This window comes from Enhydra lutris, unplaced genomic scaffold (genome assembly GCF_002288905.1).
Source record: "Enhydra lutris kenyoni isolate GAN:26980312 unplaced genomic scaffold, ASM228890v2 scaffoldscaffold71, whole genome shotgun sequence".
NCBI lineage: Eukaryota > Metazoa > Chordata > Mammalia > Carnivora > Mustelidae > Enhydra > Enhydra lutris.
In genome coordinates, this window is record NW_019154155.1 from 6,462,702 (window position 1) to 6,489,799 (window position 27,098).

At 36.7% G+C, this 27,098-nt stretch overlaps 1 protein-coding gene across 1 annotated transcript in view; it reads left to right on the plus strand.

Moving 5' to 3' along the window:
* Positions 1–27,098, plus strand: part of LOC111159878 (paraspeckle component 1) — a 71,537-nt gene that overhangs the window by 13,667 nt on the left and 30,772 nt on the right. Inside the window, exons 3-5 of the mRNA XM_022522530.1 lie at positions 9,161–9,256; positions 12,868–13,064; positions 21,615–21,699. Of these exons, the coding sequence (XP_022378238.1) occupies positions 9,161–9,256; positions 12,868–13,064; positions 21,615–21,699 (378 nt within the window). The remainder of the gene's footprint in view (positions 1–9,160; positions 9,257–12,867; positions 13,065–21,614; positions 21,700–27,098) is intronic.

The following is a 27,098-nucleotide window of genomic DNA, read 5'->3' on the forward strand; positions in this document are numbered from 1 at the left end:
CCTGCTTCTGCCTACTTGTGATCTCTGTCTGTCAAATAAATAAATAAAATCTTTAAAAAAAAATAAAACCTTCATCCATGATAATAATGGTGTGTTTATATCTTTAAACATTAGAATCACACTTAGAGCAGAGATGCTCAGGCCCTAGAGCTACATAGGAATTGAGTAGGCATGATGCTAGCTTCTCATTAAAATTTCTCTCTCTAGCTTTTCTTGTTTTTTTTTTTTTTAAGATTTTTTGTTTTTAAGTATTTGTCATGGGTTGTGGGGGGAAGAAGTCAAGCAGGGGGAGCAGCAGACAGAGGGAAAAAAGCAGGCTCCCCGCTGAGCAAGGAGCCTGATACGGGGCTTGATCTCAGCATCCTGGGACCACGACCTGAGCTGAAGGCAGACCCCTAACGTACTGAGCCACCCAGGTGCCCCTGTTCCATATTTTTCCCCCCTATGGACCATTACAGGTTAAATTAAATCAAGATACAGTGTTGTTTTTACCACTTGCTAACTGATATCCTAAAAATGATATTGTAGTTGTTCCCGTAGAAGCACTTGCTGCTTCACCCTGTACTTTTTATTGTAGAGATGGCTTCTTTTCTTAAACCTGATGACCTAGCCTTGGCTAGTTTCAGACTTTTATTCTGCAGCTTCCTCACCTCTCTTAGGCTTTATAGAGTTGAAGAGAGTTAAGCCCTTGCTCCAGGTTTTGGCGTAAGGGAATGTTGAGGCTAGCTAGTTTGATCTCTCAAGGCCACTGAAACATCATATCAGCAGTAATTAGAAATTTTTTAAAAAAGATTTTATTTATTTATTTGAGAGAGAGCACGAGAAGGGCTGGAGGGAGAACCAGGTTTCCTGTCAAAGGGGAGCTCAGTCCCAGGGCCCAAGGATCCTGACCTGAGCCAGACGCTTAACTGCTGAGCAACCCAGGCGCCCCTGTAATGTTTTGTTTCCATATTCGTGTGTTCACTAGAGTAGCACTTCAAGGACTTTTTCCTTTGCAGTCACAACGTGGCTCATGTCCTGTGTAAGAGGCCCTAGCTTTCAGTCTGTCTCAGCTTTTGGCATACCTTCCTCACTAAGTTTAATCATTAATTGCTTTTTATTTATAGTGAGAGGTACAAGTTTTTATCTTTGACTTGAACACTTAGAAGCCATTGAAGGGTAGTTTATTGGCCTGATTTCAATATTGTTGTGTCTCGGAGTAGGGAGACACCCAAAGAGAGAGAAAGATAGGAGAACATCTGGTCTTTGGAGCAGTAAGAACACACATAACATTTACTGGGTAAGTTTGCAGTCTTTTATGGGTGTGGTTCATGTCACACCTGAAACAATTACAATATTGACATTAAAGATCACTGGTAATGGATGATCCTAACAAATGGAATAATGAAAAAATTTGATATACTGTGACAGTTATTAAGATGTGACACATACACAAAGTGAGCAAATGCTATTGAAAAAAATGATGCCAATAGACTTGCTCCATGCAGGGTTGCGAAAATCCTTGTATTTGTAAGAAATGCAGTATCTGTGAAACCCAGTAAAGCAAAGCACAATGAAGTGTGGTATTGCCTATATGTTACCTAATATACAGTCTATATTGAAATTTCTCCTGTTCCTTAGTAGTGTCCTTTATAACTTTGTAATCTATTCAATCACTGATAGCACATTGAATTTGGTTTTTATGGCTGTAATTTCCTTTTAAGATTCCCAAATGACAAAAATGTCAGTGTCATGATACATTTTTGAAGAGTCCAGGACAAGTATTTTTCAGAATTGCTTCATTTTGGATTTGTTTTCCTCTTAGACTTTTGAGGGTTTATATTGTTAAACTCTTAGCTTTGTAGGAGCAGATTCCAAGACATTTTATTTTAGACTCTTGGCTTTATATCACTAACCTACTTTGGGATTTATTTATTTATTTATGTTTCTCCTGATTAGTAAGCATCTTTTTTTTTTTTTCTATGACGTTTTCCTGACTCTTATATTTGAGTCTTTTTGATATTATTAAAAATGTACCAGGCACCTGGGTGGCTCAGTGGGTTAAAGCCTCTGCCTTTGGCTCAGGCCCAGCGTCCTGGGATGGAGCCCCACATTGGACTCTCTGCTCCACGGGGAGCCTGCTTCCTCCTCTCTATCTACCTCTCTGCCTACTACTTGTGATCTCTGTCTGTCAAATAAATAAATAAAATCTTTTAAAAAAAATGCATAGTATTTCATTACAGCTATGCCAGACTTAACTATTCTTTTTGGACACTAGACATTCCATCATTAGACATTTAGGTTGTTTCCCTTTTTTGCTGTGATAACTAACCTGTGGCAAACATTATGGACCATAGATGTTTGGTTGCTCTTTGTTTCGTGGGTACAGTGGTTTTTTTTTAAAGACTTTATTTATTCATTTGACAGAGATAGCAGAAGCAGGGGGAGCAGCAGGTAGAGGGAGAAGCAGGCTCTGCACCAAGCATGGAGCTGGATATGGGACTCGATTCCAGGACCCCTGGATTATGACCTCAGTGGGAGGCAGACGCTTAAGTGGCTGAGCCACCCAGGCACCCTAGATTTTTTTTCTTAAGTTTTTAAAAAAATTTTTAAGTAGTCCCTGGACTCAGTGTGGAGCTTGAACTCAGAACCCCGAAATCAAGACTAGCATGCTCCATTGACTGAGCCAGTTAGGTGCCCCTTTCTGGGTTTAGACTTCTATGGCGCAAATGTAGTCTGGAATTTCCATGGAAAAAGCTTAAGTAAATAGCTTACTTTTTTTTTTTTTTTTTTTTTTTTTAGTTTTATTTATTTAAGTGATCTCAGTACCCATCATGGGGCTCGAACTCAAAGCCCCAAGACCAAGAGTTACATTGTCCTCCAACTGATCCAGCCAAATACCTCTTAAATGGTTCCTTTTAAACCAATTGAACTTGGTAACCCAAACTTTATTAGAAAATCAAAGATTCAGGGGTGCCTGGGTGGCTCAGTGGATTAAGCCGCTGCCTTCGGCTCAGGTCATGGTCTCAGGGTCCTGGGATCGAGCCCCACATCCACCTCAGCATCCCTGCTGAGCGGAGAGCCTGCTTCCCCCTCTCTCTCTCTGCCTGACTCTCTGCCTACTTGTGATCTCTCTGTCAAATAAATAAATAAAATCTTAAAAAAAAAAAAAAGAAAATCAAAGATTCATGAGGGTAAGATTAATTGTAGAGAGTAACTTTGAAGGAAACCTCTTAATCTGTGTTATATGATGTAGCTGAAATCCTTGCTTTGTGTAGCATTACTTTATTTGCTAATTATTTGTTGCTTTTATTTTTCTTAAAATCCTTGCTTTGGGGGCACCTGGATGGCTCAGTCATTAAGTGTCTGCCTTCGGCTCGGGTCATGATCCCAGGGTCCTGGGATCGAGCCCCGCGTTGGGCTCCCTGCTCAGCGGGAAGCCTGCTTCTCCCTCTCCCACTACCCCTGCTTGTGTTCCTCTCCCGCTGTGTCTCTGTCAATTAATAAATAAAATATTAAAAAAAATCCTTGCTTTGTGTAGCATTACTTTATTTGCTAATTATTTGTTGATTTTATTTTTCTTTTTTTTTTTTTTTTTAAAGATTCTATTTATTTATTTGACAGAGATCACAAGTAGGCGGAGAGGCAGGCAGAGAGAGGAGGAAGCAGGCTCCCCGCTGAGCAGAGAGCCCGATGCGGGGCTCGATCCCAGGACCCTGGGATCATGACCTGAGCCGAAGGCAGAGGCTTTAACCCACTGAGCCACCCAGGCGCCCCGATTTTATTTTTCTTTTTGAGAGAAAAAATGTTTTGCTTCCTATAGCACTTCTCTTAAGAATCTTAAGTTACAGTTCTATGCTTTCTTTTTACTCATGAGGCAGACATTTTTTAGGGCTGACAGCTAGATATTTAAATAATCTTTTATTGGTAATCAGAGACAAACTAAATCTTTTTATTTTTTTATTATTATTTTCTTAATGTATTGACAAAGATTTAAAAATACCCAATGAGTGAAAGTGAAGTTACATTGAGTATTTTATAACTCCTGGCACTGATGAAAATTGGTTACTCTGTTTCTGGGAGGGATTTAGTTACTGAGTATAAAAACCTTAAGATTCTTTGACTGTTGGGGGGCACCTGGGTGGCTCAGTGGGTTAAAGCCTCTGCCTTCGGCTCAGGTCATGATCCCAGAGTCCTGGGATCGAGCCCCACATCGGGCTCTCTGCTCGGCAGGGAGCCTGCTTCCTCCTTTCTCTCTCTGCCTGCCTCTCTGCCTACTTGTGATCTCTGTCTGTCAAATAAATAAATAAAATCTTAAAAAAAAAAAAAACATTAAGATTCTTTGACTGTTGGAGGTATATGTTAAGTAAATATTTTGACTCAAAGATTTGGTGTATCACTTTATATGTGGTTTATCACTTTATTTCTAATAACAAAATATTGACCAAATCTGAATTTCTTAATAGAGAATTAAGTAGATCATTTTTGTAGTGGATTGGTATATAGTTATTTTGTGAATATTTCATGACACCAGGAAATGCAACACTCTTGAAAAGAATTTCTTTATTATAATTTTTTTTTAAAGATTTTATTTATTTATTTGACAGAGATCACAAGTAGGCAGAGAGGCAGGCAGAGAGAGAGATGGGTGGGGGGGAAGCAGGCTCCCTGCTGAGCAGAGAGCCCGAAGTGGGGCTGGATCCCAGAACCCTGGGATCATGACCAGAGTGGAAGGTAGAGGCTTTAACCCACTGAACCACCCAGGCACACCTATTATAATTTTTAAAGTAGTTTCTATGGGGCTCCAGCTCATGGCCCAGAGATCAAGAGTCATGTGCTCAAATCACTGAGTTAGTTATGCTCCCTGAAAAAAATTTTTTAAGGGGCCATAGACTAGTAGTTGCCAGAGGTTCAGGGAAATGGGGAATTGATAGCAAATGAGTTTAGGGTTTCTTTTAGGTTAATGAAAATGTTCTGGCATTAGATCATAGTGATGGTCATCCATACTAAAGCTCTCTGAACTCTACACTTTAAAATGGTGAATTTTATGGTGTGTGAATTATATTTCAATAAAAATACAGACTAAATTGCAAATCCCTGTTAATGGCAGAGCATTTGGCTGTGCATCCATGTTGTGTAACAGCTGCTCAAAAATCTATAAATAAATTCAGCATAGAAATAAATGTGTATATTTATTTTCTATAAATAATGTAGCAAATTGTTACAAAACTCTTTTTTACTTCCAAGAGTTATTTTCCAGTTGAGTAGCACAGGACTTGCCTTAATTCCTCCAGCAATTAGTTGAAACAGTGTTAGCTACCAAGTAAAGTTTAATTGACCCCAGTGGTGTGTGCAGAGCGTTGGTGGGGTAGATGGTAGTGTCAGTTTTGTAAGTTTCCTCTACTTGGCAAATACCAGAATCTAGGACTCCGTGAAGGAAATGAACTTAGGTGGTTTATATTAAACATAAACCACATTGTTTTCACAGTTTTGATATAGAAAATCAGCTTTATTTTTTAGGGTGGTGGGATAGATGTTTCAGGCCTGTTTTGTTAACTCTTTTTCTGCATACAAGGGATTGTTCCATTAATAATTTTTAATACCTTTTCTATTTAATACTCCTACTTCAAAAGGATTACTTTTCCATCATTTTATTTGCTTCATCACATCTTTCCATTAAATGGGATATAGATTCAGAAGAAATATTTCTTAATAAAAACAACATTTTAATACTGCTTTTGCTTATATGATAGGAAACAAAAGAGTTACCAAGGCATACCTGCTGGTGGTAGAAGTATAAATTGCCCCTTACCTTTCCAGAAAAACACCCGTAAGCCTTATTATACTGTCAGTGTCAACTGGGTCCAGTTTTAGTTTATACGTTCTTTTTTGAAAAGTCTTAATTATTTGTAAAGATCAATATTTTATTATTTCTTAGGGGTCTTCAAAAGAACAAAAAATATTTAAACTTTTCTTTTTCCTTAAAATTTACTATAAGGGTCCGCTGGTCCATTTTATAATCTAAGATAATATCTGGTCTAGTTGTTATATTTTTCCTCTATCATAAAACATCTTATTTCATCTTTCTAGGGATTATTTTATCATTATTCTCCAATTCGCAACTGTATTAAAGACTAAAATTGAAAAAAATCCTGCAAAATGATATATATCTACAAGGATTATTTAGTAGTGAAACAAGTTGTTATCCTTACATAATCACTTTTTAATTCCATACACAAAATGTTGCATCATCTTTTAAGCCATTATGGTTTTAGTACTTTATATGTAACACCTTGTTCCCACCATTCTGCTTCTAAAGAGATATTTGAATAAGTGAGGAAAGGTCAGTCACAAATATGTTCATCATTATGTACCGTTTCAGAAAACATGGAAACCTTAAATGTCCACCCGTATTTATGGTTAAGAAATTACGGTGCATGCATACATCTGAAATGGTGCCATTTTTTATTGAGTGATACAGGATGTCTGAAGAAAGCATGGATAGGTGATGCATTTTGTGTAAAATTACGTATATCTAGCAGAAAGGAAAATCTAAAGAGATGTTTATTGAAACATCAGAGGTCCCTTCCGAATGATAGGATTTCACAGGACTGATTGATTTTATATAAAACTTGTTATGGACAAGTATTAGTATTACAACCAAACTAATGATTGGTTAATTTGGGGGCAAAGTGTGGAGAAGAAAAAGTCTACAGATAACAACTCCAGATTTAACATTAATGGTTGACCACTTTGATTTGCTTCCTTTTCGTCTTGTGTTCTATGAAATATTTTCCTACATTTATAAAAAGAGTAAGTAATTGTATCTATACACAGAATTTAAGTTAGGTTGTAAAAATTATTTTAGGGACACGTGGGTGGTTCAGTTGGTTAAGCATCCAACTCTTGATTTCAGTTTAGGTCATGACCTCATGGGTCGTGAGATTGAGCCCTGCATTGGGCTCCAGCTCCAAGCCCATTGGGGAGTCTGCTTGAGATTCTTTCTCTCTCCTTCTGCCCCTTCCTCACTTGCATTTGCTGTCTTTCTCAGATAAATAAATCTTTTTTAAAAACCCTTTTTTAAATTTTTATTTATTTATTTTTAAAAAAGATTTTATTTATTTATTTGACAGAGATCACAAGTAGGCAGAGAGGCAGGCAGAGAGAGAGGAGGAAGCAGGCTCCCTGCTGAGCAGAGAGCCCCGATGCGGGGCTCGATCCCAGGACCCTGGGAGGCAGAGGCTTTAACCCAGTGAGCCACCCAGGCGCCCCAAAAAACCCTTTTTTTTAAACACCAGAAGATCAAAGTGAAATAAACAAGATGTGTGAGATAATGGACAAGGGGAATTTTTACAGGGAGTAGTGCATACTGTGAAACCTTAAATGTTCACATTGCTTTTGCTTATGTAAATAGGAAAACAAGAATTACCTAGGCATACCTGCTGGTGGTGGAAGTATAAATTACTATGTTCACATTTTAGCATATAACCCAACAAAAAAAAAATAAGAGAGTCCCTTAAGGACTTCTCTTGAACACTACGTGTAGTCATTTTGTTTTATGTAATATGATGAATGTGGTTGTGACTGATGGATCTTTGCTTACTTATTCATGTATCTCTTTAGAAATGGAATTCCAGGAACAAGGTATAAATATATGCTTTGGTCAAGTTTTGTCTCAGGGCTGTATTCACCCCCATGTATTAGTGTGTCTGGTGGTCTGTATTCATATGTTGAAAATTCAAAATTTATGGTTTAAAAACTCAGCATTATTTGAGAGTAGAGATGTCATTATATTCTCTAATTTTGTTCACATTTCCTTGACTTCATAAAATTAATCTTGTCAATTCTAAGTAATTCTGTCATGTTCTGAGTGTGAATGATTTGCTTAGTATGTTTTCCTTCTTGAGTCTCCTGTTTTTTCTCTTGGGGGGTAGTGGCCTTCTGGTATTGAAGTGGGGTGGGGGTGAGTTTGTCTTTGTTGGCTTCTGCTGAGGTGTAGTTCTTATCTGGGCCTATTATTCTGATGTTTGTGGTCCTGCAATGTCTTCCAGTGGGTAAGTAGATAATTTAGTGCATCTTCTTTCATTTGTCCTTGGGCCTCTCTGGGTCCTCTTAGAAGTACCATGTCCTCCCATGGGTATAGGAACTCTTAGCTATTTTTTTCTATGTGATTGGGTTGCATGTGATATTTGAGGCTGTATTTACTCATTCTTTATCACACTTTAATTTTTTACATGTTGTACCAATTGAGGCCTTTTTTTCTTTTGGGTTTCTGCTCAGTTTATGTGAGGTTTCTATAATCCCATTGTGTCCATCACTCCAAGGTGATTCCACATTTGCTTCTGTTTCCTTTTCCTCTCTAAAATGTCTTTATTAGCGGGGCACCTGGGTGGCTCAGTCAGTTGAGCATCTGCCTTTGGCTCAGGTCATGATCCCAGGGACCTGGGATCAAGCCCTCCATCAGGCTCCCTGCTCAGCTTTTTCTTTTCCCTCTGCCATTCACTCCACTTGTGCTCTCTGGCTCTCTCTTTCTGTCAAAAAAAAGAAAAAAGAAAAAAAAATTAAATGTCTTTAACTAGTCCAGGAGTCATTTTTTAAAAATAAGTATTTTATTTTTAAGTAACCTCTGTACCCAACATGGAGCTCATACTCAAAACCCTGAGATCAGGGGCGCCTGTGTGGCTCAGTCAATCTCAGGACCCTGGGATTATGACCTAAGCTGAAGGCAGATGGTTAACCAACTGAGCCATCCAGGCATCCCTCATTTTAGGTTTTAGAAAGGTTTTCTGAGTAAGAGTTGGTTAGGCACAGGGAGGCTGGGAGGTGGGAATTTGAGGTGGTAGGATATGGGAGTGATGATTCCACAGAAAAGGTGAATTAGGTACTCATTCTTTTCTATCATAATTTGTAAAAGTTAACTATAGTGATTATGCAGGTTCAGAGATGTTGATTTACTCCTGTTTTGAGTGGGTTATGCTCTGTAAAGCATTCATCTTTGTCTGACTTAGATGTTTATTTGTATCTTGATGCAGTAAATGTTTACTGACTGATTTTAAGAGTATGTGACATTTTTCTCAAGAGAGAAATTTCCCACATATATATCTTGGAATTATTATAAAGAATTTCTAGGGGGATGTTAATTCCAGACACCATAGTAACTCTTACACTTTTACCTACCCAGGACCCCTCGTCCAGTCATTGTGGAGCCTATGGAGCAGTTTGATGATGAAGATGGCTTGCCAGAGAAGCTAATGCAGAAAACCCAACAATATCATAAGTAAGATTTTATTAATAAAGATATTTTATATATTTGCCATCAAGGATATTTATTACATCACATCTGTTATCAAGTATTGTTGGATTATAAGGTGTTCTGTTCAGTCATATAATCTGGTTAGTAGAGTGTCCTGGTCTACCAGGAGTTTTATTCTTCTTTTGTGTATGGGTAGAACATTAACTTAGAAAAGTCTGCTTTTATAATTGAGGCAGGTGTGGGTAGGTAGATGGAGGCTATCTGTAATTATATCAGGGAAACTATATAATTTAGACATTTCTTTAATTAATATATTTTAAAAATATTTTTTAATTAGTATATTTTAGGTGTACTGTTTCTTTAATTAGTATATTTAGGTGTACTGTAAGTTAAAGGGAGACTTTTGGTGGGGGTAAAGCCTGGAAGATCCTAGTTATTTACCTAGGGTAAGCCCACGATAAGCATAAAGAAGAGTAGCCTGTTTTGGAATGTGCATTATTCTTTTACCAGTTGCTTTTTGCTCAGTAATTGAGAAATATCTTTCATAAAATGCCATATTTTGTTGTTTTAACCAGTTACTTGTTCATTATGCTGAATAAAACTAATATATTTGCATGCATGAATTCAATAAATACTGGAGAGCTTTTGTGCTAGGCACTGATCCACGTGCTATCTGTGCAACTTTGAACTGTTTTTTGCCTTCCTGATGCTTATATTTCTGGTGGTGGAGATACAAGAAATAGGAAACAAAAATTATAAAACTTGTATTAAATTGTGAGAATTACTATTTAAAAATCTTACTAACATAAGGTGTAAAACACATAAGGTGTAAAATATCTTACACATAAGGTGTAAAAACTGTGTGTATATTTAAAGTTGATTAATACTGGCAAATGGTTTTCCAGAAGTACACCAGTCTTCTCTTGGTGTATGTATAAAGGTATTTTTCTTCATTGTGATAGAAAGATGAGTGTATGATTTTAAGATTGATAGTGGATGTTCGAAATGATATTTTATGCGTTATTTTAATAAATAACGTTATGCGTTATTTTAATAAATAACGTTATACGTTATTTTAATTAGCATTTTTTTAGTGCAGTTGAATGTTTTTCTTTGTAGTTGATTTAAATGAGTAATATGAATGCTTGTTATATGCCTGGTGCAGGAGATGTATCAGTGAACAAAATAGGCCAGAAATTCATGCTATGTGGGGGTGGTAAGGAGGGTAAAGAATAAAATTAGTAAAACAGATATGGCAGAAAGATGGGAAAGTGGATGCTGTGGAGCAGAGTAGTGTGCTGCTTTGTATGGGTGGTTGGGGAAGCCCACCTTAGAGGGTGACATTTGATTAAGAGCTTGAAGGAGTGGGAAGGAAGAAGCTAGCTATGTAGGGTCAGAAGTGGGATGAAGTAGAATAGTGATCTCGGCGGAGGAAATTATAAAGGCTTTGAGGGAGGACTCTGGCAAGTTCTAGGAACAGTAGAAAGGCCAGTTTAGCTGGACAATAGTGAGTAAGGAGGGGAAATAGTAGGGAGGAGGTAGGGATAGGACCTTGGGAAGAGTGCAGATTGTTGTGCTTTACTGACTTGTATTTTATGAGAAAGGAAGGAGCAGCATAGTGACTTAATCTTAACAGTAGCTTTTGGGCTACCGTTTTAAGAATAGATTTGTAAAGAACCAAGAGTGGAATTGGGGGGATGGTAAATTAGGAGCCTGCTGAAATGGGAGCTTATAGGGGTGATGGTGAAAAGTGGTCAGAATCTGGATATAGTTTGAAAATAGACTTTGGATTTTGCTGATGGATGTGTGAGAAAGAGAGTTAAAAGCACGATTACGTGGTTTTTGGCAGAAGTAACCAGGAATATGGAAATTTCTAATGATCGATCTAGAGAATCTTGTAGGAGGAGCAGTTTTGGGGGAGGAAGTTCAGGAACCTTGTTTTAGACATGGTAAGTTTGACATGGTTTCGAACACCCAAATGGAGATGTCCAGTAAGTAGTTGGATTTGCATCTGGAATTAAGATGAGCTTTCTGAGGTACAGTTACCGCATGTGATATGTAACTATGTCAAAGGATTGAGCCCTGGAATACTCTAGTATATAGAAGTTGGGACGCACTGAAGGAATTAGCAAAGAGTGGGAACAGTCATTGCTGTAGCAGGGAATCAGCCAGCAGTGTGTCCTGGAAGCAAGGGAAGAAAATATTTTAGGGGAGAAGAATCAGTAGTATAATCATTAGTAATTCAGAACCATTTTAATATCTCATATAACGCTATTTTTCAAAGACTACTATGATTTCCTAGTCACTTGACTTTTTTTCTGGTTATAGTTTATCATTACAAATTTGAACTAGAGCATACTTTGGGATTCAAGAATCAGAAAACTGGAATTATAAGGGCCTTACAAAAAGTGGAATTTATATGCATACAGTAATATTTATTTATGTAATGATTTAATTACCCAGCAAACCTTACAAATCTCATTATATTTCCAGTTTTGCTACTAAAGAGTTATGCTCAGAAGGGAATGTTCACAAAGCCCAAGCAACATGATTCAAAATTTAATTCTAAATCCTCAGATCCATATTGGAGAAAATGAAGATTTTTTTAGTATTTGTGATTATAGTCTAAGTCTGATTTAGGAACTACTGACAGATAATTCTTTGAGAAAAATTAGTAGGTGGTTGATCCCCACCCTCTATTCCTTTGCCTTTTCCAGTCAGTGTTTTCAGAGGAAAGGGTCCAAGTTGGTTTTTTAGGTATACAATAACAGGTCACGGTTAACTTTGATTTTCTGTATGTGCCTCTGAAAATCTTTAATGCTGTTTCTTGTTATTATATCTTTTCTTCTGTGACAGCCTCCCTTTTTATCTCCCAAATTTGTCTGCCTACCCATTTTCCCCAAAATAAAAGTTGAAATTTAAGATTATAAGGCATCTATACTTTTACTGGTGGGATAGGGATTATGTTTTTATTAATATTTCTTTATAGAAGCTATGATAGGCAAGAATAATTAAAAATTCTTTGAATTTCAGGTACATTCATAAATCTTTTTTTCTTAATTTTTGGTCATTTGTTTGCTGATCTTTTATTCGTTCAAGAAATAAATGTTAATTGTATACAGTGTGCCAGATACTGTGCTAAGGTTAATTGAGGTACAACAATTAACAGACATATTTACAAGTGAAGCCTTTATTTTTTGGCATTGCCTATTAATCTAGCACGTAACACTCAACTATCTGCTTTTATTACTATTCCTAAAAGCTAATACTTGTAGAAAAAAAAATTGATCTAGACTATTTAGGGCATATTTGTTTCATGTGTTGCAGATTGCCTTATGTAAAATTATTTGTTGAGTGAAAATCAGAAAGCCTTATTAAAGGTGATAATTAGGGGAGTACAGCTTGTAGTATCAGATTGCGTAGGTTTGAGTCCTGGTTCTCTTCTTACTAGCTGCGTTCTTGGGCAGTTTCTTAAACTCATGGTTGTTAAAACGTGTATTATAATACTGACCATGAGGTAAATCTGACACAGTGCCATGAACATTATAACTGCTTAGTAAATGGTAGTCCTTATTATTCATATTTGTTTTGACTTTTAAACATACATTTCTGTATGTTTTCAAATGTAAACTTAGGGAAAGAGAACAGCCACCACGTTTTGCTCAACCTGGAACCTTTGAATTTGAGTATGCATCTCGATGGAAGGCTCTTGATGAAATGGAAAAGCAGCAGCGTGAGCAGGTTGATAGAAACATCAGAGAAGCCAAAGAGAAACTGGAAGCAGAAATGGAAGCAGCTAGGCACGAACACCAATTAATGTTAATGAGGCAAGGTAAAAATGGGTTTTCATGTAGATACAGTATGATTTTTTTTTTTTTTTTTTAAGTCTTGTTTATATTTCCCAGGGATACCTGTTATTTAAGTTGCCTGTTAGGAGTTTTGAGCTAGTTGGAACTTCCACTGTGTTAGAAACAAAAATCTCCCTTTTCCAAGAGAACTTCCTTTAAAAAAAAAAAAAAAAAACAGAAAAGCAAAAATATCTTATTAAAATACGTTTTTGGGTGCCTGGGTAGCTAAGTTGGTTAAGTTTCTGATTCTTTTGTTTTGTTTTGTTTTGTTTTCTTTTCTTTTTAAAAGATTTTATTTATTTATTTGACAGAGAGAGAGTGAGAGAGGGAACACAAGCAGGGGGAGTGGGAGAGGGAGAAGCAGGCTTCCCACTGAGCAGGGAGCCTGATGTGGGGCTTGATCCCAGGACCCCAAGATCATGACCTGAGCTGAAGGCAGATGCCCAATGACTGAGCCACCTAGGCGCCCCACAGTGTCTTACTGTTGTTCTCAACTCAGGTCTTGATCACAGGGTTGTGAGTTCAAGCCCCATGTTTAAAAAGGAAAAAAAGGGCACCTCAGGGTGTATAGATTTGGCATAAAGTCACATATCAAGATTTTGTTTTGGTGTACACCTGACACTAACATAACACTGTATGTTGACCAACTGGAATTAAACCAACTGAATTTAAAACTGGTTTTAAAAAAGATTTTGTTTATTGGAAAGAAGAATTATGACAAACTCTGGCTATTTAAGATTGTACTATGGGGGGGCACCTGGGTGGCTCAGTGGTTTAGGGCCTCTGCCTTCGGCTCGGGTCATGGTCCCAGGGTCCTGGGATCGAGCCCCACGTCCGGCTCTCTGTTTGGTGGGGAGCCTGCTTCCCCTTCTCTCTCTCTGCCTACTTGTGATCTCTCTTTCTCTCTGTCAAATAAATAAATAAAATCTTTAAAAAAAAAAAAAAAGATTGTACTGTGGGTCTGAAGATTACAGATTACAGATGGATATTCTTTGGCAGGGGTGAAAAAGATTCGTGTGTGCTGATAAATATGGGGATTCATGCAGACTGAATTCTTTGTAGTTGGCAAGAATATTTGAAACATTTGAAACAGCTCACTGAACCTTTAAGAGCAGTCTTAATGGGTGATCATCTGTTCTCATATTCACTGGTCAAATACCTAACATGACAAGCTGCTTAAATATATCTAGAAGCTCACTTATCCCCTATCTTCTTGGTGGTTTCCTTTTATGCCTATCTTTCTTTATTGTTTATCTCTTCTCCTCTTTTCTGTTCCTTAGTTCTCCAAATAATTTCTTCTGGTTATTCCTGTCACTCATTTTTCAACTATCCATAATAGGTATTATATTTCTTTTTTTTTTTTTTTTTTAAAAGATTTTATTTATTTATTTGACAGACAGACCACAAGTAGGCAGGCAGGGAGGCAGGCAGAGAGAGAGGAGGAAGCAGGCTCCCTGCTGAGCAGAGAGCCCTATGTGGGGCTCCATCCCAGGACTTTGGGATCATGACCTGAGCCGAAGACAGAGGCTTTAACCCACTGAGCCACCCAGGCGCCCCCTAGGTATTATATTTCTTAAAATAAGCATTTGATTGCTTTCTATTTGGTTGTTAATTTTTTTTTTTAAATTTAGCATTTCAGTGTACCTACTTTCTCTTGGCTACCCCTAGAGATAAAGGCACCAGGATGCCTAGATTTCTTCAGTAAACTTCTTACTAGACTGTCATTTAATCCTGGTCTCCTCTGAACTATTCTTTATACTAGAGCCAGTATTTCTTTTAAAGGTGAAAAATATGATCATTCATCTTTCAGTCCTTTTGTTAGATTCTTGATTCCTAAAAGTCTGGGGTTTATTTATTTTTTTCTGATCAGTAAATATTTATTGAATATATGATCAAGTCACTAAGTAACTGCTGAAACTATAGAAACTAGTCAGACATTTCTGGTTTCACTTGGATGCTAAACTTAGCAGTTCTGTAAGTTCACTCTTCTAAGAAAATTGAACTCATTTATATTACATAATGTAAGTCTCTTATCTAGCAGAAAATTTTAAATTGTTTTATAAGATAAGGTTATAGAATCAGTGCTTAGAGATGGAAGAGAGATCTTCAAGGTTATCTAGTCTGGTGGTTTTGTGGTTTTAAAATTTGGTTATACATCACAATCAACTGGGAAATTTTTTAAAATTTAATTTCCTGGGTCCCATGATTACTCTAGTACTTCTGTTCAATACGAATTGTTTTCTACTCATAGCCTGCTGGGCACTTTGCCACTGTCTAAGGTCATGTTATAGTTAGGACATAACATTGATTAAATATGGAAGCATTTGTACTACAAGATATTTGTTGCTGATGATGACAAACAATTGTGTAATAGTCATTACTTCACATATTTTTTAATGTCAGCTGTAGAAGACACTGAGATATTTGAGGATATAGTGATGACAAAGAACGTTTCTTTTGGCCTCATAAAGCTCTTCTGAGCTCTTAGATTTGCCTCATCCCTAAGGCTTAACTTTTGAAGCAGAATAATTTTGCAAAGTTATTTTCCATAAACTTTTTTTTTCCATTGCTTTTTGTGTGTTTCTTTAAAACCCCTGTTAACAATATTTTGGTTTACAGTATTATTAGAAAAGCACATTGTGTAGTGTAGCCTACTCCTTCTGGGTTTACTTCTGCTGAAGTACATCTTGTATTCTAGCAAAAGTCTGCGGGTGATAAATTTTAGCGTTTGTGTAAAATTTTTTTAAAATTTATACTTTGGTTCTACAATTTTATATTTCATACAGCATTTCTAAGGATTTATTCAGGTTGAGGAGGAACTTTAGGTAATTGTTGTTCTGTTGCTGTGCAGAAACAGAAACAGCTCTTTAGTTCACCTATTATGGAAATAGGAAACTCAAATAGTATAGAAAAAGTTTCTCCTCCCCTTCCGTCCTCCACTCTCTACTGTCTTGTAGGAATCATAGTTTCTTTTGTACCTTGCAGTTTCTTTTGTATATCCCTTAATGAAAAGAAAACTTGACTATGTCAGTAGATATGTATATGTATTTATAACCAAAAAAATCCCCTATTTATCTTTTTCTGTACCTTGCTATTTTACTTTCTACAGAAGATGTGCTTCATCTTTTAAATGGGTGCATGATACTATTAAATGGATATAATTAATTTAACTCATCCTCTGTTGATTGATATCTGGTTCTTTTTGCAGTTAGTAAAAGCAGTGCTTCTTCATATGTATGGATCATAGCAAAATTTTGTAAATTTTTTTTTAAATTTTGTAAATCTTAATAGATACACCAATATGTTTTAATAATTGTACTTTTGTACCTTGCTGATGTTTATTTAATCCTTTCTAGATCTAAATTCCATTATACTATTATAGGTTATTTTTTTCCTTCTCCCTGTTTTTGATCATCAGCATAAGAAGCAGTTCGAGTTTTCTTCATGGTTATTTTTGTATTATCTTTGTTCCTATAGTTTATAAACTTTGAGTAGATGAGATTAACTGCCATACATTTGTTACTACTCTCTCCTCTTCCACCACTGGAATTTTAGGATTGTATTATCGCTGTTTATGTATGCCCTCGTACTGATAAATCAAGTAGAGGAAGTAAATTGCCTTTAAGTGTCTTTTGATCCTAATTACTGAAGGGGAAAAAAAACAAGGAAATAGGCATAATTTATTCCTCCTTCATTCTCTTTTCCTCTCAAAATTTATTTTTGCTTCTGATTTATGACATTAAGTTTTTTCTTTTTATTTTATTTTTTATTTTTTTAAGATTTTATTTATTTATTTGACAGAAATCACAAGTAGGCAAAGAGGCAGGCAGAAAGTGAGAGGGAAACAGGCTCCCTGCTGAGCAGAGAGCCCCATGTGGGGCTCGATCCCAGGACCCCGGGATCATGACTTGAGCCGAAAGCAGAGGCTTAAACCCACTGAGCCACCCAGGCACCCCAGGTTTTTTCTTTTTAGTGTAAAATCTGATTTTGTTTATTTTTCTGGTGTTGCAGAACATTCAGTTTTTACTTAGTAGTTTTCGATTACACAATACAGTATTATCAACTATAGTCGCTACATTGTATGTTGAATTCTCAGGCCTTATTATTACAGGTGAAAGTTTTTACCTTTATATCAAGCTTTCTCTATTTACCCCACTTCCCAGCCTCTGACAGACACTTTTTTACTAATTTGTTTCTATGAGTTTTTCGGATTCCACATGTAAGTTCTAGGCAATATTTGGTTTTTTTTTGTTTGTTTGGTTTTTTTTTTGGGCATATTTTACTGAGCTGTAATGCCCTTAGGGTTTATCCATGTTTTTGGAAACGTAGGGTTTCATTTTCTTGTGGCTGAATAATATTCTGTTGTGTGTATGTACATATGTATGTACGTATACACACCACATCTTTATCCATTAACTCGTTGATGGATGTTTAGGTTGTTTCCATATGTTCACTGCTGTGGATAATGCTGGCGGGAACAGGGAAGTGCACATAACTCTTCAATATCATGTTTTCATTTCAGCTTAATGTTCTTTCATGATAATCCTCACATGTTGAAATCTTAACCCTCCTTTAAATAGATGAGCCATGACTTTTCTGTTCATTTGATTGATGTTTATCCTCATGATTTAAGGAAGGGTTCATAAAAACAACATTCCTTGCAGTCTGTGTCTTCTAAAATATTATCTATGATCCTTATATTTTATTTTATTTTATTTTTTTTTGTTTTTGTTTTTTTTTTTTTTAAAGATTTTATTTATTTATTTGACAGAGAGAGATCACAAGTAGGCAGAGAGGCAGGCAGAGAGAGAGGAAGGGAAGCAGGCTCCCCGCTGAGCAGAGAGCCCGATGCGGGGCTCGATCCCAGGACCCTGAGATCATGACCTGAGCCGAAGGCAGCGGCTTAACCCACTGAGCCACCCAGGTGCCCCGATCCTTATATTTTAAACTGGTGTTTGAAACTCATGGATCTTTTTCTCTCTTCCTTTCTTAAGTACTTGATAGCATGTTTCATCGTCTTCTAACATTGGATGTTTCTGTGGGGATGTTGCTCTGAAGTAAGCCTGAAATTTTTTGTCTCGTAAGTGACTTGATCTGGCTTCTTCTTTTTTTATTTTATTTTTTATTTCTTATTATTTATTTTGTTTTTTTATTAACATATAATACATTATTTGTTTCAAGGGTACAGGTCTGTGATTCATAGTATTACACAATTCACAGCGCTCACCATAGCACAGACCCTCCCCAGTCCATCACCCAGCACCCGCATCTCTCCCACCCTTCTTCACTCCAGCAACCCTCAGTTTGTTTCCTAAGATTAAGAGTCTCTTACGGTTTGGCTCCCTTTCTGGTTTTGTCTTGTTTCATTTTCCCCTCCCTTCTTCTATGACCCTCTGTCTTGTTTCTCAGATTCCTCGTATCAGTGAGAGCATGTGATAATTGTCTTTCTCTGATTTATTTCACTTAGCCAAATACCCTCTACTTCCATGTCATTGCAAATGGCAAGATTTCTTTTTTTTGATGGCTTGATAATATTCCATTGTGTATATATATATCTCCCCATCTTCTTTATCCATTCAAGTGTTGATGGACATCTAGGCTCTTTCCATAGTTTGGCTATTGTGGACATTGCTGCTATAAACATTGGGGTGTATGTGTGGATTCTTTCTTCTTAAGTCCAGTAATTTAACCCAGGATGTGTTCCCTGCCCCCCACCCCACCCCAGACATTTTGTTAATTTTTTTTTCCTTTTCTTTTTTTCTTTTTAAGTAAGCTCCATATCCAGAATGGATGGAGCCCAACACGGGGCCTGAACTCAAAACCCCAAGATCAGGAGTCAAATGCTTAACTGAGCCACCCAGGCATCCCTTGTTAAGAGAAATTTTAAACATAATGTTGAAGGGATTTTAAGGTGTTTACTACTTAGATTCTGTTACTAACATTTTATTGTACTTTATTATATTTTTCCGTCTTTTTGTTCTAGTGATTAAGATACATCTTGTTTTAATAGCATAGTGTTTCAGCTTTTCTTTGGGACTAAATACGCCCTTAAAATCTATAGATTCAGTGCCTATATTTCTGGAAAATAGACTCTTAGATCAGAGAGTATATATGGGTTGAGAAAACACAGTCCAGATCAAACTTTAAATTTGTCTTTATTCCCAGATATTCCCATTTATTTATATTATATTGAAATTATAGATGTAATTTTATGTTCTTTGTCATTAAATTAGGAAAGCACTTTCACATATTTTTTGGCCTAGTAATAAATAGTGCTGCAGCTGATGTCTTTATGTGTATGGATGGATGCCTTTGAAATTTTTTTTTTTTTTTTTAAGAAAAATTCTTGTGACTGTGATTTACTGCATCAAAGATTGGAAACATCCCAGCTATCTATCTATCTATCTATCTATATATATATATATATTTTTTTTTTTTTTGGTAACTTATTCCCCCATAAGGATATTACTTTGGCACTGTACAAATATGTAAGCTTTATTGAAATTTCAGGAACTTCAGATATTAGCAACTTAAAAGAAATAATTTACTAAATGTAAATGGTAGTTTTACTTTAAGTTGATAGTGCTCTTAAATTGGATAATGTGCTTTTATGAAAACTTTATTTTTGGATTCTTTGAGCTATATTATATCAGCGTTAATGGATGAGGAAATACTACCGGAGAGGTTAAAGCAGTTTTCTCAACCGGCACAGCTTAGAAGGAGAAAGTCCATTTGTCAGAAAACAAATGTTTATGTTTTTTTCTTACTCCTGGAAGAAACTGTAATGCATATTTTTACATTATTATATATGGTAATTTGTCCCTGATTTAAGAGCGGCTAACCTGCAAAACCATGACAAAATTGTTACAGGATATACTGGATAGGCTTTTCTTCGATAATTAATGATCATAGTACACTTTGTACATTTTGGCTTACTGGAGCATTTCCCCTTAGGAATATAAGCAGATTATATATTTTTGGTGTCTACTAGGTTTCTCCAGCTAAAGCAATTATCTAATAGTTTATGGTTCTCAATGTTTATACAGTGGAGTCAGCTCTGGTGCTTCAAAAAAACATTGATGTCTCCATCACAAGAGATTTTGATTTAATTGGTCTGGTTAAAAGGTACTTAGATAGTTCTAAAAAGCAATTAAGGTTGACAACTAATGGTCTCAATGTTTGAAATTATTGTAGTAGGTTTTGATGGTTTTTAAGGTAGCTAAGTGTTTTGAGGCATCTTGTTGGAATCCCCTGGTCACTACCTTACCCTAGCTGGATGGTTATAATACATTGATAAATCTGAATCTTTTTTCTTTGACATAAGTAATACATAATTCAGTCTGTTTTCAGTCATTAAAATGGGGAAGATAATGTTTACCTTGTTAGGGTTATGATGCCTACTTTGTTATGGTTATATTATTAGGGCTCTTGGCATGTAGAATAACTATAACTGTTAGTATTTTGTTTTTTAAGTTTTTGATGTAGTGATTTATTAAGAAATGCTTAATTGAGATAATTTATGTTTACATTAGAAATTTCAGATAATGTGATAAGAGGAAAGGGAAATAAAAGCAACCAATAATTGTGCCACCCAGAGTATTTCAATATTTTTTAATCCATATGTGTATGCACACATAGTTTGGTAAGATACTTCAAAGATTTTCATAGCACATGGGCAAAGATGTACTTTTTCTATTCTTATACTACTCTGGAACCCCTGTTCTTGATGATATGGCAGGGTTTGGTGACTGTGGGAATGTTCATCTTGTTTATTTTTAAAATTTTTTTTGAAAGATTTTATTTATTTATTTGACAGATCACAAGTAGGCAGAGAGGCAGACAGAGAGAGAGAGGGAGAATCAGGCTCCCCGCTGAGCAGACAGCTCGATACGGGGCTTGATCCAGGGATCATGACCTGAGCCAAGGCAGAGGCTTTAACCCACTGAGCCACCCAGGTGTCCCTGTTCATCTTGTTTAAAGTAATCTTGTTGTATCAGAATTCAGCCCTTCCCCACTTATAAAAATTCTCTCATTGCCTTTTTTCATAAGAAATTGACTTTGTGTGGGAGGAATCTTACGTTAATTTTACTGGCAGAGATACTCTTTGGAAGTTAAACGGTATCCCATTATTCTTACTGTTTGTTCTTATGTGCCCTCTGCTCCTGTCTCCCAAGGCATCTTTCTGGGCTTTATATTCCCAGCTGAATATATGAAAATATAGCTACCATTTATTCTGTTTTTAGTATGTTCCAGGCTTTACATTAAAACAGTTACTACCCATTTTAATTTCTTAACATAAGGATAAATTTTTTTGTTTTCATACATATGAAGAAACAGGTCCAGAAAAGATACTAATTTGACTCATTACATAGCTTATAATCTTCCATTATAAAATAATATACAAAAAGAGCTAGGTGTATGAGTATGAATAAGTTACTAAAAGTATTGCCAGCAATAGAGAACTGTGTGATTACAGATTTAAAAAATACAGAAAGGGAAGGTAAAAATATTAATGTGTAATCAATATTTTATAGATCTCATGAGGCGTCAAGAAGAACTCAGACGCTTGGAGGAACTCAGAAACCAAGAGTTACAAAAACGGAAGCAAATACAACTGAGGTAAAAGAACATCATTGTAATATATATGTGAATATATGTAGTTTTCATTGTGTTTTTAATAAAATTCCCTACTGCCTACTATAAACAAGTTGTACAAGTTGGAAAATACAGAAAAAAATAACAAAATGTGTCTATATTTTGACTGTACTCTGGGAATCATTCTATAAATTAGCATAATTTTTTGGAACTATTTTTTTTTTTTTTAAGATTTTATTTATTTATTTGACAGAGATCACAAGTAGGCAGAGAAGCAGGGAGAGAGAGAGGAGGAAGCAGGCTCCCTGCTGAGCAGACAGCCAGATGCGGAGCTTGATCCCAGGACCCTGGGACCATGACCTGAGCGAAGGCAGAGACTTTAACCCACTGAGCCACCCAGGCGCCCCGGAACTATGATTTTTTTAAGCTGGTTATGGACATTTGATTGCATTCACTGTGAACTTACATAAGGGGCTTAGGTATTGCATATAATTTGTTGTAAGAATGTACTGTGGTTTACTGGATCATTTTTCTAGAGATGGATATTTTAGTTTTTAGTTTTAGTTTCTAGTTTTTCCATGTGTATAATACTATTGTGAATGCTTTTATATATCTTTGTGCTTCTGATAATTTGCTTAAAAAAAGATTTGTGGGAGTGGAATACATGATAAGGGATATGGGTATTTAAAGTCTCAGTGTAAAATGGGCAACTGTAATGGTCAACTTAAAGTCTTCTAGGTTAAATAAGGACTTTGAGGAGTGGTTGATCCAAAGTGTATTAAAAAAAAAATTAACAGGGCACCTGGGTGGCTCAGTGGGTTACGCTGCTGCCTTCGGCTCAGGTCATGATCTCAGGGTCCTGGGATCGAGTCCCGCATCGGGCTCTCTGCTCAGCGGGGAGCCTGCTCTCTCTCTCTCTCTCTCTCTCTCTCTCTTTCTCTGCTTACCTCTCTGCCTACTTGTGATCTCTCTCTGTCAAATAAATAAAAATCTTTTAAAAAAATAATAAATAAAAATTAACAGCTTTTCTTGTACTAGCAGTATTTAATTGTGAAATATGAGATAAATGTTACTCTTAAAAGTTGTTAAAAATCAAAATAGTTAGGAAATGTTATGAACAGAGCTATGATAGAGTAAAGAAAACTTAATGTTTTGTTTTTTTGTTTAAAAGAACTTATTTTTTTATTTCTAAAGATTTTATTTATTTGACAGAGAGAGAGAGAGAGATCACAAGTAGAGAGGCAGGCAGAGATAGAGAGGGAAACAGGCTCTCCGCTGAGCAGAGAGCCTAATGTGGGGTCTGATCCCAGGACCCTGAGATCATGACCTGAGCCGAAGGCAGAGGCTTAACCCACTGAGCCACTCAGGTGCCCCTTAAAAAAACTTTTTAAAAATATTTATTTGACAGAGAGAGAGGGAACACAAGCAGGGGTAGTTGGAGAGGGAGGAGCAGGCTTCCTATTGAACAGGGAGCGTGATACGGGGCTCAATCCCAGATTCCTGGGATCATGACCTGAGTTGAAGGCAGATGCTTAACCGACTGAGCCACCCAGGCACCCATAAAACTTTTTTAAAAATAATTTTAGAGAGAGAGAAAGAGCAGGTGTGGGGTGGAGGGTCAGAGGGAGAGAAGGAATGTCAAGCAGACTTCCCTCTGAGCATGGAGCCTGCCAGGGGGCCGAATCTCAGGACCCTGAGGTCATGACCTGGCTGAAACCAACAGTTGGATGTTCAACTAACTGTTCCACCTGGATGCTCCAGAGTTTTCTGTGCTTTATTTTATTTATTTATTTTTATATTTTTTATTTATTTGATAGAAAACACAAGCAGGAGGAGTAGCAGGCAGAGGGAGAGGGTGGGAGAAGCAGACTCCCCGCTGAGCAGAGAGCCAGATGTGGGCCTCCATCCCAGGACCCTGGTGGGAACATGACCTGAGCCGAAGGCAGTCACTTAACCATCTGAGCCATTCAGGCACCCTTGTTTTATTTTTTAAAGATTTTATTTATTCATTTGAGGCAGAGAGAGAGCATGAACAGGGAGAGAGGCAGAGGAAGAGGAAAAAGCAGACCCCCTTTGAGCTGGGAGCCTGGCTTAACCAACTGAGCTGCCCAGGCACCCCTCAAAGTTTTGTTTTTTAAAGTGTTATAGAAGTAGTAAGTGCTTGTGGTAGAAAGTAAGGTGCTTATGGCAAATAAATAAAAAAGAATGCAAAGAGCCTTGAATAGATGTCAGGTGTCTTTATGGTCTGGAGATAGGTATATTCAATATATTTTAATGTATTTTTTCTAATTTTGTACCTGCTTTTATCAATGTGTATATGTTTCTGTCTTGCAGTTACTCTGCTCTTTTTTTATTTTTTTATTTTTTTTTTTAGTTACTCTGCTCTTTACTCTAAATTACTTATCCTCAAATTATATTTGGGCAGACAATGTCAGCATTCTGATTATAAGCCTCCACATGCCCCAGCTTGTCAATCAGAAATTATAAGGGTAGAGCCCCACCACCTGTGCTTAGTATTCCAGATGATTGGTATGCATCATAAAGTTTGAGAATCACTATTATATAAAATTCCCCATATAATCTCCTTACACAAGGGACCTTTTCCCAATTTCTTCATCTTTGTTTTTTTTTCCTTTTTATGTTAGAAGTTGTAAGTATTTTAAAGTGTGTTCTACTTGTACAAAGAAAAAGAAGCCTTTCCTCCCAAATATAAAACTCTGATTCCATGTTTCCCTTGTGTTTATATTTGCCAATTAGGCTTTTAGAATTAATAATCTTACCCTTCACTTGCCAAAAAATAAAATAAAATAAAATAATTTAACCAGACAATGAGGGAGAATCATAAGAAGGCATTAAAAAAATCCACACAAATGGGGGTACCTGGTTAGCTCAGTCATAGGGCATGCAACTCAGCCTTGGGATTGTCAGTTTGAGCCCCACATTTAGAGATTACTTAAAAATAAAGTCTTTAAAAAACAAACAAATGAATAATTGCAATTGCAAGTAAATAACATTGCATTTCAAGTAAATAACATTAACACTCTGAAAAGGGATGGGGAAGAAAATAAGAAACCTCCATAATTTTTGAAAACACTATCTTGACCCTATAGGCCAATTAGAAGAAAAGCAGTATATTTGGTAATCTGGTTAATGTGTTTCTCACAGGAATATGGGTTAGTACTTCTGAAACTATTTTTTGTATGTACCTTTTTCCCACTTTCATTAGGTCTTTAGTGAAAAGAATGTATATACTTGGGGCGCCTGGGTGGCTCAGTGGGTTAAAGCCTCTGCCTTCAGCTCGGGTCATGATCCCAGGGTCCTGGGATCGAGTCCCGCTTCGGGTTCTCTGCTCAGCAGGGAGCCTGCTTCCTCCTCTCTCTGCCTTCCTCCCTACCTACTTGTGATCTCTGTCTGTCAAATAAATAAAATCTTTAAAAAAAATAAAAAGAATGTATATACCTTTTTGAGCGAACAGATCAGTAAATATAGATAAGGAAACACGAGTTTCTCATTGTTGGAGAAAGAAAAAAGAGAAAAAGGCTAAAACTAAAATGAATCCTGTGATGATGAATTGGGATCAAGGTTATCAGTAGAACTCAGTGGTATTTAACTTAGAGAAGTACAGATGTGTGTATATATGTAGATTCACATACATACATACATTCCATAACTCCTGTCTACCTAGAAGCAATGATGGGATGCCTCAGTAACAGCACACATAGAGGGCCTAGATTCTTGTTCCAAACACCATTCTCTAATAAAAGGAGCTAGGGTTTTGTGGAGAAGTAGTTGACTCCTGGACTAAAAAGTCCAGCCTGAGCCTGGAATGTTGTATCAGGGAATAAGAGAGTACAGGTGTACCTCTCATACACTGCAGGTTCAGTACCAGACCACTGGAGTAAAGCAAATATTGCAGTAAGGTATATCAAATGCATTTTTTGCCTTCCCAGTGCATGTAAAAGTTATGTTTACACTATACTGTAGTGTAACAAGTGTGTAAAAGCATTAGGTCTAAAAAAATATACACAGCTTAATGAAAAAACACTTTAATTGATAAAAAGTGCTGTCATCTAAGCTTTCAGTGAATTGTAATCTTTTTGTTGGTGGAAGGTCTTTCCTTGATGTTGATGGGCTTCTGCCTGATCAGGGTGGTGGTTGCTAAAGGTTGGGAAGCCTGTGGCAATTTTGGACTCTCTTTCAGCTGACTGGTCAGGGTGGTGTTTGCTGAAGGTTGGGAAGGCTGTGGCGGTTTTTGACTTTATTCCCCAAACGATTTCTCTAGTTGTGATACTGTTTCATAGCATTTTACCCACAGTAGAACTTCTTTCAGAATAGGAATCCTCTTAAACCTCTCTTACAGACATACCTTGGAGATAACTGCAGATTCAGATCTAGACCAGTGCTGTAGAGTGAATATCACAATGAAGTGTGTCACATGAATTCTTTGGTTTCCCAGCACGTTAATATGTACACCTATAAACTGTAGTTTATGAAGTGTGAAATAGCATTATGTTTTAAAAAAGTGCATGCCTTAATTAAAAAAATATTAATCAGGTTGGTGGTTGGTGAAGGTTGGGTGGTTGTGGTAATTTCTTAAAATAAGATGATACTGAAATTTGCTTCATGAATAGTCTTCCTTTCAGAAAGGATTTTTCTGTAGCATGTGGTGCTGTTTAGTACCATTTTATCCATAGTAGAACTTCTTTAAAAATCAGGAGTCTGTCCTCTCAAACCCTGTTGATGGGTTATCAACTACATTTATGTAGTATGCTTAAGTTCTTTGTTGTCATTTCAACAGTCTTCACAGCATCTTCATCGGGAGTAGATTCCATCTCAAGAAACCACTTTCTTTGCACATCCATAGAAGCAGCTCCTCATTCGTTTAAAGTTTTATCATGGGATCGCAGCAGTATGCTCCCATCATCAGGCCCCAATTCTAGTTTGCTTGCTATTTCCACCACATCTACAGTTACTTCCCTCACTGATGTCTTGAACCCCTCAGCCTGAAAGGCATCCAGAGGGTTAGGTTGGAATGAGTTTCTTCCAAACTCCTGTTAATGTTGATAGACCTCTTCCTGTGAAACACAGATGTTCTTAATGGCATCTAGAATGGTGAATCCTTTCTAGAAGTTTTTCATTTTACTTTGCCCAGGTCCATCAGAGGAATCATTGTCTACAGCAGCTATAGCCTTATGAAATGTATTTATACATTTATAATATGTATTTATTAAATAATAAGACTTGAAAGTTGCATTTGCTCCTTGATCTGTGGGCTGCAGGATGGATGTTGTGTCAGCAGGCATGAAACCAGCATTAATCTTGTTGTCTGTTATCATCAGACCTCTTGGGTGACCAGGCGCATTGTCAGTGAGCAGCAATATTTTGAAAGGGATCTTTTTTCCTGATCAGTAGATGTCAGCGGT